At 42.0% G+C, this 12,111-nt stretch overlaps 1 protein-coding gene across 1 annotated transcript; it reads right to left on the reverse strand.

The window, feature by feature from the left end:
* Positions 1-8,530: 8,530 nt before the first annotated feature.
* Positions 8,531-9,505, reverse strand: LOC121145476 (olfactory receptor 51D1). The gene has a single exon (XM_040964349.1). The coding sequence runs from the start codon at positions 9,503-9,505 to the stop codon at positions 8,531-8,533; it is 975 nt and encodes a 324-aa protein (XP_040820283.1).
* Positions 9,506-12,111: the final 2,606 nt, after the last annotated feature.

The raw sequence follows: 12,111 nt of genomic DNA on the forward strand, positions 1-12,111 counted from the left end.
AATGATGAAATTCAAAGAATATCTGTAGTTAAGTTGATACAGTCCTATATCACCTTACATCTGGGAAATATTTGGAAATATTCTGAGAAATGAACAGTTCCATGAGTTCCCTATAATATGAACATCACAGAGTACAGTTGCATAAACATACATTGCATAGCTATGACAAAATTAGGCCATATGATACATGCATTCGTGTGTCTGTGTATGTCTGTGTGAAGCCAGATGACTCTGTGTGTGTGTGTATGTGTATGCATTACATACTGCTCCTAGGTTATGATGAAAATGAGATTAAACTAAACAAAATAAATGATTAGGCAACCCAGAGATACATATCCAGCATAGTACCCTTTCTATTTTACAGTTGACTTTTTGAAAATATTTATTTTGATTTGAAAGGCAGATTTACGGAGAGAACTGGAGAAAAAGAGAGAGGTTCTTCCATCAGCTAGTTCACTCACCAGATGGCCTCAATGGCTGGAGGTCTGCTGACCTGAAGCCAGGAACCAGGAGCTTCCTCTAGGTCTCCCATGTGGTTGCTGGGGCCCAAGTACTTGAGCCATTCTTTGCTGCTTTCCCAGGTTATAAGCAAGGAACTGAATTGGAAATGTAGCTATCAGGACATGAATTGGCACCCATATGGGATGCCAGCACTAGCAGGCAGAGGATTAGCCTATTGAATCATGGCACTAGCCTTAGCAAATTTTATCTTATAAGGAAAAGAACTACACTCTAAAACTAAAACTTAAAAAAAAAATCAGTGCAGTAAATATATAAACCAGTAACATAGTCATTTACAATCATTATCAATTTTTATGTACTAGATATAAATATGTGTATTATACTTTATGTGACTGAAGGCACAGTAGGTCTATTTATAACAGCATCACTACCAATCTATGAGTAAAGCCATGTGCTGTGACTTTACTGTCAAGAAATTTTTTTAAATTCATTATAATCATATGAGAACTCCAACACACATGTAGCTTGAAGTTAACCAAAATGTCACTATGCAACACTGTGCTATTGCAATGACATGAATTTCACTGTTTTCATAATGATACCTCCATTGTACAAAACACTAGAATTAGAGAAAGCCAAGTTAAATATATTATATATATGCATATATATAAAACTCTGCATTCTAGATTTAACTTTTATATGTCTAACATTATTTTTAAATGAAAAATTTAAATAAATATTCTGAACATAATAAAGAAATAATAAATTGTTTTCAACATGAGACAACACATTTTAATTCACATTACATCAAAGGTTTATTGGTTTTAACAACTAAGTTCAACAATTAAAGAGTAAAATGATACATATGCTGAACATTCGAATTGGCCATTACTCAATGTGTGTGAATCAAAACATTGCTTTGTAACTCACAAATATGCATAAATACTTACACATCAAAAATTGAAAATTTAAGTTACAAGAAGTTTTCAATTCATAACATAGATCTAACATAACTGCTAAACACATAACATAGATCATAACATAACTGCTAAACATAAACAGATATTGGCAAATCAGACCACTCTAACTCAGCCCAGAATAATGTTACTGACAATAAGGGCTTCTGTGCCCGCAGAACCTGCTTCCTGACCCTTTCCATCACCATCCAGAACCCGTTTCGCTGCCTTGTCGATCTCTCATACACTTAGACAGCACAACAACTTTTGAAGGAAAAAAAAAAAAGCATGACCAGCAACTGTGGACTTCTATTTACATCTACAGTGAAGCGATGCCCATCTGAAGGACCAGAAAAGTAGACAACATATGTAGAACAATGATAAGAGACCGAGCCTCAGGCATTGCAACCATGTGAGACCTAAGACAAGGTGAACAAATGAACTGCCAACTTTGCTGGTTTTCTTCCTTGAAAGAATTTCCATGCTATGGCACACAGAAGGGAAACAGCATGTAAAGGACTCCCTGAGTCAAGTGTGTAGATTGGGGGTTCTTGAAGACCAAGCCAGTAAGAACCAGAAAACAGCATAGGAGATGAGAGAACTGACTAGAAGGAAAGCACCAGGTGTGCTGACTGGCTTCCTCTAGAATCCTCTTTAAGTAGGGATCAACACATACCATGGACAAGCTGCCCAAAGCTGCAGAGGTCACACTAGTGAGTGCTCACTTAGGGCCAAGAAAAGAGATCTCACAAATCCAGCCTGGAAAACCTCAAAATTGACACACAGGGAAGGATCTTTATTAGGTGGGCACATCCTACCTAACACATATTAAAAAACAAACCCTAAAGTAGAGAATCTATTCTCAGCCAGCTTACCCATCTCCCTGAACAAAGTACAAGCATATCTCTAAGGATATAAAAATATTCAGGACCAAAGTAAAATTCAGTGTCTGAAAGGTGATCAAACTGCCAGGAAAAAAATAAGTAAATCAAAACTGATTGGGGGCTAAATCATATTTTTAAAAATAGAAGATATTGACATTAAGATTATTATACTGAAATATTAGAAAAAAGCCATGAAAGACATCTTTAAACCCAAATTTCTAGGGAAAAAAATCTACAATGTGTTAGATGTAAAACTCACTGAATAAAATTAAGGACACGTTAGACACTACAGAAGATGACATTAGTAAATTTGAAATCATTATAAATTATTTAAAAGTGAACATCTATTTTAAAAATATTTTAAAGCTGAGCACAGCATTCATAGACCATGGGACAACCTCAGATATATGTACATCTGGAATACAAAAGGGAGAAGGCAAAAGATAATGGCCAGAAATTTTTAAATTTGTTGGAAACTATAAATCTACAGACACAAAAAGCTCAACAAATTCCAACCACCACAATATAATAGTTACAACAAGAATCATAATAATAAAATCAAACAAAACCTACAGAGAAACAAAGTGCAGTGGATGTTTGACCAACCAGTTAAAATACAGCTTGGCAAGAGGTCCTCACCCCATATCAGAATGCCTACTTTGAGTCTCAGCTACTCCACTTCCAATCCAGTTTCTTACTAATGTCCATCTTGGCATGCAGTGGATGACGGCTCAAGCACTTAGGTCCCTGCTGCCCACATGGGATGTATGAATTGGGTTCTTGCTTCAGCTTGGTTCAATCTTGGTGTTGTAGGCATTCGGAGCATAAACTAGCATATGGAAGGCATATTTTCATGTTTATTCACAATCTGATCACGTGTTTAGAGAATAGATTGAAAAATATAATAAAACTTGTATAAACGATAAGTGAGTTCAGCAAGGCTAAAGATGCAAGGTCAGAGCCCACTGTGATGGCTCAGTTAGCTAATACTCCCCTTGCAAATGCCAGGATCCCATATGATCACCAGTTTATGTGCTGGCTGTTCGACTTTCCCATCCAGCTCCTTGCTTGTGGCCTGGGAAAGCAGTGGAGGACGGCACAAACCCTGCACCCATGTGGGAGACCTAGAAGAAGTTCCTGGCTCCTGGCTTAGGATCAGCTCAGCTCCAGCCATTGTGGCCTTTGGGGAGTGAATGAGCAGATGGGAGATTTTCTCCTGTCTCTCCCTCTCTTTATAAATCTGTCTTTCCAATAAAAATAAATAAATACTTTAAAAGAGAAAAATCAAGGTCAATATAGAAAAATCAATTGTAATTTTCTAAAATAGTAATGGCAAAAATTTTGACGAACTTTAAATCTCACATAGCACTTGAAACAAAATGGTACAACTGTGTTGGAAAACAGTCTGACTGTTAAAAATTAAATAAACACTATAATATTAAGGCCATTCTATTCCCAGCTATTGACTCAAGGAAAATAAAAAATATATATACCCATAAAAAGACACGTACACAAATGTTTACATCAACTTTATTTGTATTGCTTAACCCTGGAAACTTCCCAAATGTTTCCCAGGAAAGAGGAGGTTGAACAACTTATAATCACACAATGAAATGGCCTCAGCAATAAAAGGCTGCTCTATTTATACTCACTGAAATGCAGATGGGTCTCAGACCAACTGTGCTAAATAAAAGACACCAAATCCAGAGCTCGTTTTAATTAATTCTAGGAAATGCTTTACTTGTGCATTAGACTGCAGGGTGGCAGAGAAAGGAGTGAAGACTCTCAGCATGAGAGAAGGGAGTTAGTAGGGGTGAGATAAGTTTATCACCTTGATTGTTGGAATGGTTTTACAAATGTGAATATGTCAAAACTTCTATTGTATATTTTTAAAGTGTGTAGTTTGTTGTGTACTAATTATACACTAGCAAACTACTGAATTGAATTTCCCCCAGAGCTGGAGACCTAGCATATCCCTGTCCCCACCAAAAAACATTCAAGTTTAAAAGTCATGCTGGCCAAAAGGTTCAATTTTCATGACAGCCTGTTGTCAGGGAGCATAATTGACAGTGGCCCCCCACAACCGTCCCTTCTTTGGTTACCACCGAGCTAGCAAGAAGGCCACTCCTGCCCCACTCCTGGTCAGTGACTTCATAAGGACTCATTCCTGCCAACCTGGGACTTTGAGCAACCATGGCTTAGGAACTATCCTTCAGCCTGGCTAGGACTTTCTCAGAATCAGGCAATGGGCTTTTTCAATTTTTCCTTTCCTTTATTTTTCCTTTCCTTTCTCTTTTAATATGTGTCAACTCCTCGAGCCCCCCTCCCATCTACTCCTACTCCCCTGTTGTGTGCCATAGGCCTTAAAAAAAAAAACTCTTGCATACCTAATTTCATCTTGAAAATTGCTTCTTAGAAGACCTGAACCCACACAAATGCCAGTCTGCCCTTTTATGTAATTACCATCAGTTTTACTTGAGCTGAGGACGCTCACACTTTCCCAGTGCCAAAAGAAAATTCCAGAAAAGATCCAGCATGATGGCTTAATTAGTTAATCCTCCACCTGCAAGCAACAGCATCTCATATGAGCACAGGTTCATATCTAGGATGCTCCACTTCCCACCACTTCCCATCTAACTCTTGCTTATGGCCTGGGAAAGCAGTGGAGAATGGCCCAAAGCCTTGACCCTGCATCCACATGGGAGATCCCAAGGGAGATCCAGACTCCTAGCTTCAGATCCATTCAGCTCTAACCATTGTAGCCATTTGGGGAGTGAACCAGTGAATGGAAGATCCTTATCTGTGTCTCTCCTTCTCTGTGTAAACCTGCCTTTCCAATAAAAATAAATAATTCTTTTGTTCAAAAAGTTTCCAAAAGAAGTAGAAAATTCAGAGAGAAAACACTTGCTTACAGGACCAAACCAGGTATTCCCTCACTTTAAAGACATACCCAGTGATCCCTCTGCTACCCAGCAGCCACTGGCTAAGTCACAGTGATCAGTCTATCCTGGATTCATCAGTCGCTCACCCAAAGCTCACAGATGAGCTGTGACCATGTGATGTAGGAGCCATGGGGGGAAACTGGAACTTTCTGACACTAGTCAGCAACCTTTTTTGAGGGTGAGTGCATCACCCTCAAAGCTGGGTGGGGTGAAGAGGAAGGCTGAATCCCCTTTGCAATAAGTTTGACAACAGAATTTATAGACAACACCTGAAGAATTACCTTTTCCATAAAAAAATAACTAAAGGGGGAGCTATGGGACTTTTGGAAAGAAGCTTATAAAATGACATTATCCTGGAAGTCACTTAGCTTCTCAAAGCATAGGTTTCCTGATCTGCAAAATGGAGATTAGAGCATTATCTAAGAGCTAATGTCATTTTGTGATCATTCAAAGCTGAGAAAAGTATAATCAATATCGAAAAAAGAGATCTGAGGGAGATGGCACAATAAGAATAAATTTGCTTTCTTAAAGTGAATCAGGACCCTCTCTGTCTCTCCTAATCTCCAAACAGACTCAGGCAAACAGCCATAGGGCATTGCATGTTCCAGGATCAGAAAACACAGAGATAATAACACTAGGGTGTCATGGCCAGAGAAGCATGAACAAGGTCTTAAAAAGAGGGTGACACGTAATGAGAGAAGACAGAGAAGTAATTTTATTCAAAATGAGCAACCAGAGGAGTCCTCTCTCATGACAATGCATTCACAATACTTGTCTCCACGTTTGTCTGTTCATTTGGGGAACCATACTTAGGTTTATTTGATTCATGTGTGGGTCTTTTGTTTACTGACTAATCACAATTCCAGCCAGGACATCCTCAGGTGGATCATCACCTACCCGGAGGGAGGAAGATGGCTGAACAGGTAGCCAATCATCTTAGGCATGTGTGTTGCTGGAGCTCTGGACTTACCAACCGCAGACCGTATCAACACAGTGTCACCCCTACAGCTTCCTCCTCAGACATTTGGCACTAGTTCATCTCTGTCCTTTGGCTTGCTGTTGTCTCCCCTTAATGACCTCTGGCTTTTGAATATACTATCTTAGGAACAATACCTGCCTCTGAGGCTCTGGCCTTTGGCCTACTGCTGTCTTGCAAACAGAGTTAATTCTCAAAGCAGTTTCTACTGACGGCAGGGTTTCTATCCTAAAGAAACAGACATATCTTGTGTGGGAAACTGGTTCTATGATAGAGAAAATAATTACCATGCAGCTGCTTAACTCTAATGCAGAGGGATAAAAACTCAGTTGGATCACAGAGGCTTATGGTCTGTGATAGAAGTGCAGAGACGGTGGGAACCTAGAGAAAGCCTGTGATCTGGGGTGGCTGTTAGCCAAGTTGTCCAGTTATTCAACAATCACTCTTAATAGCCATTCCTCAGCCAACAAAGAATTCCTGGAACACTCAGAGGTGGCCTAAGAGTTCCTGAGAAAGAAGGCTACCCAGTGGGCTAAAGCAAGTGGCAGCTCCATGTAGACAACGCAGTGGCTTCCAGCTTTGGCACATAAGCTTTTCATGAAAGGTAGAAACTGCTGTACTTTAAATATTATCACCTAAGACAGAATAAAGATGTCTCTTTTCATCATTGCCATCAGTATTTATTAATCATTTGTATTTTTTGCATGTGTGCTCACATCTATTGTCCTATTTCATTAATCCCCACACACATAGAACACAATCTGTAATATACTCTGGTTTTGTAGTGTTTACAGTTACCAAAATTAATTTTCAGTGGGTTAAACAACTGTTCCCAAAAAAGCTAATGATACTAAACTAACATATCTGCCAGCTAATTCCCAGAGTGGTTTTTTGTTGTTGTTCCTGAACTAAGTGTAGACCACATCTAAAGGAACCTCTTAGCAAGGTCTAGATTTCATTTCCAAGTCACATTCCAGTCCATGGGGAATGAATTTCAGCTTCTCTGAAGCTTTGTGAAAATAATTTATTACAAGACAGCATTATCTTGATCAATTAATAACAAACAAAGAAAACAGTCTGTGCCACATTAGGGCACATACACAGCTTAAAATCACGCTTCATATAGTCTACAGTGAACAGCTTCCTCCACTTGAGCAACAAAACAACCAGATGAAGATAACCATTTTTCAGATGTTTACAAAAGACAGGACTTAAGCTTCCCAACATCACAGCTGTTGCAGTTTCTCACTATACAAAAGAGAGAATGTCTAGAGAGATTGTAAGGTATGTTGTTTTTGTGTTTCCTTGTAAACCCGATTTGAGTATTCTTTGTTGACCTCCAAAACCACACTATTTTATACCTACAATTTCAATGTGAGTGCTTCTGACCTAACAGATTTCAAAAGCTAGAGGTTTAGTGATTCACCGATAGACAGACTTAACAACATTTAGACAAACCATAAGAAAGACAATATAAACTGTTATTGAACAGAAAGCTGCTTCCTCAGGTGAGCAGACACAGAAGACAGGATGAGACACCTGAGCTACAGGTAGTCGGTGTGAAGAAAAAAATAGAGACAAGATTCTTACTAGAGAAACATAAAGATATTTTCAACCATTTCTATGCAGATACACAATGCACAGACATTACTCATGAAACATACTTAAATATGCTGGGACATCCCTACCATACTTACCAAAACACAATTGTCACACTTTCTGTCTCTCTCTCTCTCTCTCTTTCTCTCTCTCTCTCTCTCACACACACACACACTCATTCTCACTCTCTCTTTCATACAGCATACACCGATGCATTTGGCAGATAAATACATAAAGAAACTTGGCCACTTCATGTGAGATGTCACTCTCCTGTCTCCATTTCCTTCCCATCACTATTCTCCATATATTTTCATTAACTCTTAATTATGAGTGTGTATATAACCACGTACAAATAGTAAGTTTCATAGCCAACACAGATTTGCCAATCTAAATGCACAGGGACCATCACAATTTTAATCATACATGAAGTGTGGAATGAATTATGCTGTGTGACAATATAGCTTTCCCATGTCAAAATTATGTGTATTTTTGGCTGAGAGAAAGGGAGTGGGTTAGCCCAAAATAACAGAGAAATTCCCCAGGATGGTCTGTCTTTGTGGAATGACACATTCGTAGAGACAGAAACACACCATCTATTTTGATAACCAGAAGCAGACAGTCAAGAGGGTTGGCTGTTGCAATCAATACCTCAAACAGAATCCAATCCTCCCATCTTGGGTACTACTAAGGATACTCTAATAGGGATCTTTCTCACCTGCTATCCTGTGAGAACATTTGAAGGACCCTTGAGCGAATCTCCTTGGTCTTGGCTCCATAGACAATGGGGTTGACCACAGGTGGCAGCAATAGATAGGTGTTAGCCATAACCACATGGAGCAGGGAGGTGGGCCCACCCAGCCTATGTACCACTGAGAGTCCAATAAGAGGCACATAGAAGACCAGCACAGCACAAAGATGGGAGATGCAGGTGTTGAAAGCCTTGAAGGCAGCTCCCCTGGAGGACAACTCCAACACAGCTCGCAGGATAAGGATGTAGGAGAAGCCAATGAAGAGAGAGTCCACACCCATGACTGAGAGGATGATGAAGAGTCCATAGACCACATTGACTGTGGTATCAGTACAGGACAACTTCATAATGTCTTGGTGTAGACAGAAGGAATGTGTGACAGTATGTGTTCGGCAGTATGACAACCGCTTCAGGATGAAGGGCAGAGGGAAGAAGAAAACAAATCCCCTGGTCAGGGCAGCAAGTCCAATCTTGGCCACAGTTGGCACTGTAAGCACAGAAGCATGGTGTAATGGGTGGCAGATAGCCACAAAGCGGTCAAAAGCCATGGCCAGCAAGACAGCTGACTCCATGGCTGACAAAGCGTGGATAAGGAACATCTGTGCCAGACAAACATTGAACTCAATCTCCTGGATGCCTGTCAGGAAAAGGCTGGCCATCTTAGGCATGGTGATTGACGAGAGGACAAGATCAATGGTGGAAAGCATGGCCAGGAAAAGGTACATGGGCTCATGCAGATGTCTCTCTGTGCGAATAATGAGGACAATGGCCAGGTTGCCCAAGGTGGCCACAGCATACATCACACATAGTGGAAAAGCCAGCCAGAAGTGTATATCAGGACCCAGACCAGGGATACCCACCAGCAGAAAGTATGCTGGGTGGACCAGAGTTCCATTTGGAGTTGCCACAGCAGGGTCCAAAACCTGGGTCTTCTGCATTCCAAATCCAGTGTCTAGGAAAGGAAAAGGGGGGGCAGGGGGAGAATCAGTTGTAGGTCAGAGGAAAGCTATAAGGAAAAAGCACTAGAGCAGTGACCATAGCACATATAAGAATTTGGTCCTTCTAATAATCCTAAATCCCAGCCTCTCTCCTCTTCTGTTCTCTCCTATCCACCTGCCTGGACAATGTGAATGTTGCCATGATCCTCCAATGTCCCAGAACCATGCAGCAGATTCTATTACTGTGCTGTTCATCTCAGTGTGTTAACGTCCACTCACAAAGCATGCAAGAGTCCTTTGTTTGCAGAGCTGATAGTGCTGACACTGTCCTTGGCCACTCTCCAACACAGTGCACATGCTTCCAAGGCCATCCACATTGACCCCAGTTTATTGGGTTTGGGGTGGCTATATGTCAATGCAAAGATTCACTCCATGGTTTCCTTGAAGATCCATTATGAGCTGGTTTAGGGCAGGAAATGGGGGCTCAGTGCAGGCTGGATTTTATGAAAGGTTTGTATATAAATCTGTGTGGCATTTCTCAATCTTCCTTGATGGAATAGTTCAAGCAGATGAGAAGACCACTCCATGTCCTAGGTCCTGCTATAGGCCCACCCAGTAAATCAACATGTCTCGAAGAGGAGCCCAGAGTAGTAAATCCCTTTACCCTAGCCTAGAAGACTTCCTTTTAAATCAGAGAAAACTGGAGAAATCGGTCCCAGTGTTCTAGAGATGGGGTAGTGAAGAGTGAAGAGGCACTGTCATTTCTAGCCCAACATAGATTGGAACAGAATGTGCCTTCAGGATCTCTCAAGGCCCACTGAGCCCGGTCCCATACTGTGCCTGCCTGGCGAGTGCCCAATACAGCATAGACATTGGAGGAGCATGAGGCAATGCTCTTGTCGCTGCCATCCAATACCCACAGGCACACCCTGCATCACTACTGCACAGGTGTCACTTCCTTCAGTGCACAGACCCTTCTGTTCTGAACCTCTGTCCTGCAATCCATAGAACTGTCTTCCTCCTTGATATATCTACCTGAAGAGCCTACAGGCTCGTACTAACCCCCCTCCAAGCTTGCACACCCTCTCTGTCTCCGGTCTCAGTGGACAGTGCCAGATGGCAAGCAGCCACATCATTCAGGTCAGGGCAGCTGGCGCTATTCTCATTTCTCTGCTCTTCTACTACCAGTTGTTGATTTTGCTTTACTAACTAGTCCATTTGGGCCTTTTCACCATCTGACATAGCCCTGTCTCCCTCCCAGGTTCACTCTTCTACCCACTCACTCTACCCCGATTATGACAAGAATGTTCTGTCTTCAAATTCAATCTATCACAATCATCCTTCCACAGCATTGCCATCTAACAGCATAACTAGAGCTGTCTGTCTCCTGCTGAGAAAATTATAGGTGATCATCCTCCCCTGCCAGACTCCACAGTCTGCACACAAGGACCTGCACAGTGTGGCTCCAACCCAATCTCTGTGTGTGTGTATGTGTGTGTGTGTGTGTATGTCTCTCTCTCTCTCTCTCTCTCTCTCTCTCTCTCTCTCTCTCTCTCTCTCACACACACACACACACACACACACACACACATTTTCCCTGACTAAATTAATCCTGCCTACCTAAGGAGCTGGAACTGGGAGTTCTGTCTTGGCACTAAGAATAGGTAAAGCTTGGAACGGGCCTCACAGAGACTTGCAGAAGTTGAGCCCATTGAAGTACAGCTCCCCAGTACTATAATCAGCAAGGTGCAAGCTGGCAGACCTCCCCAAGCAGCCAGACTGCCTAAGCAAGGGCCTGGATTCTGCTGTAGCATACCTTCCTGCCCAGCCTCTCTGTAAACTTCTCAAAGCCTGAGCAAATCTCCTCCGTCTCCCTGTTCTGGGCTGTGCCTGGCACAGCATTCACCAGCAATGCCTCTACCCCAGGGCCACCATCCATATATAGCTTCCCTGGAGGCTCAAGAGAGTGTGAGGAGTGACCTGGGATTGTCTCTCCACTCAGGACCCCAAGGAAAGCTGTGACTGGACTGGACCCAAAGGGGCTGTGCTCAGTTGAGGTCAGCTGAGGATACTGATGTGAGGGCAGAGGAAAGGGGAGAAAAGGAATGGCCGGTCTGGAAGAGAGTGGCTACTGGAACGGAGGCTGGGCACATACTAGGAAGCATACAGACAAGAATACTGTGCTTCTATTGGTAACACATTGTCCCTGGGTGTCCCTGGGTGTTCCAGGGCACCCAGGGCAGGGTCAGGACTGTGTTCGCTTCTCGATGCTGCCCTCTTGTGCTCCTGTAGGGGCAGTGGTTCTGAGCCTGAAGTCTCAAGTTCAATTGCCTGTTAGGCTTAAGTCCTGTCTGAAGCTAGACAGGGCAGTGTGGTTGCTTCAACGTGGCCCACCTGTCAGGAAACAGATTGAGTGCTGACTGCTTAGTACTGGGATGACCTTCTAAGCCTCAGTGAGATATGAAAAAAAGTAAGATTTCCCAGTAAATCTTGGTATTCATTATTCACAACTGAAAAGCCTGTGAAGGAGGAAGAAACGCGTGGAAACAGCGCCACCAGAGTCAGAGGCAGAAAATGTTTGGAGAATGACGATTGGACTGCATCCC

The sequence above is a fragment of the Ochotona curzoniae genome, unplaced genomic scaffold, assembly GCF_017591425.1.
Source record: "Ochotona curzoniae isolate NIBS_2020 unplaced genomic scaffold, NIBS_Ocur_1.0 scaffold_3223, whole genome shotgun sequence".
Classification (NCBI taxonomy): domain Eukaryota; kingdom Metazoa; phylum Chordata; class Mammalia; order Lagomorpha; family Ochotonidae; genus Ochotona; species Ochotona curzoniae.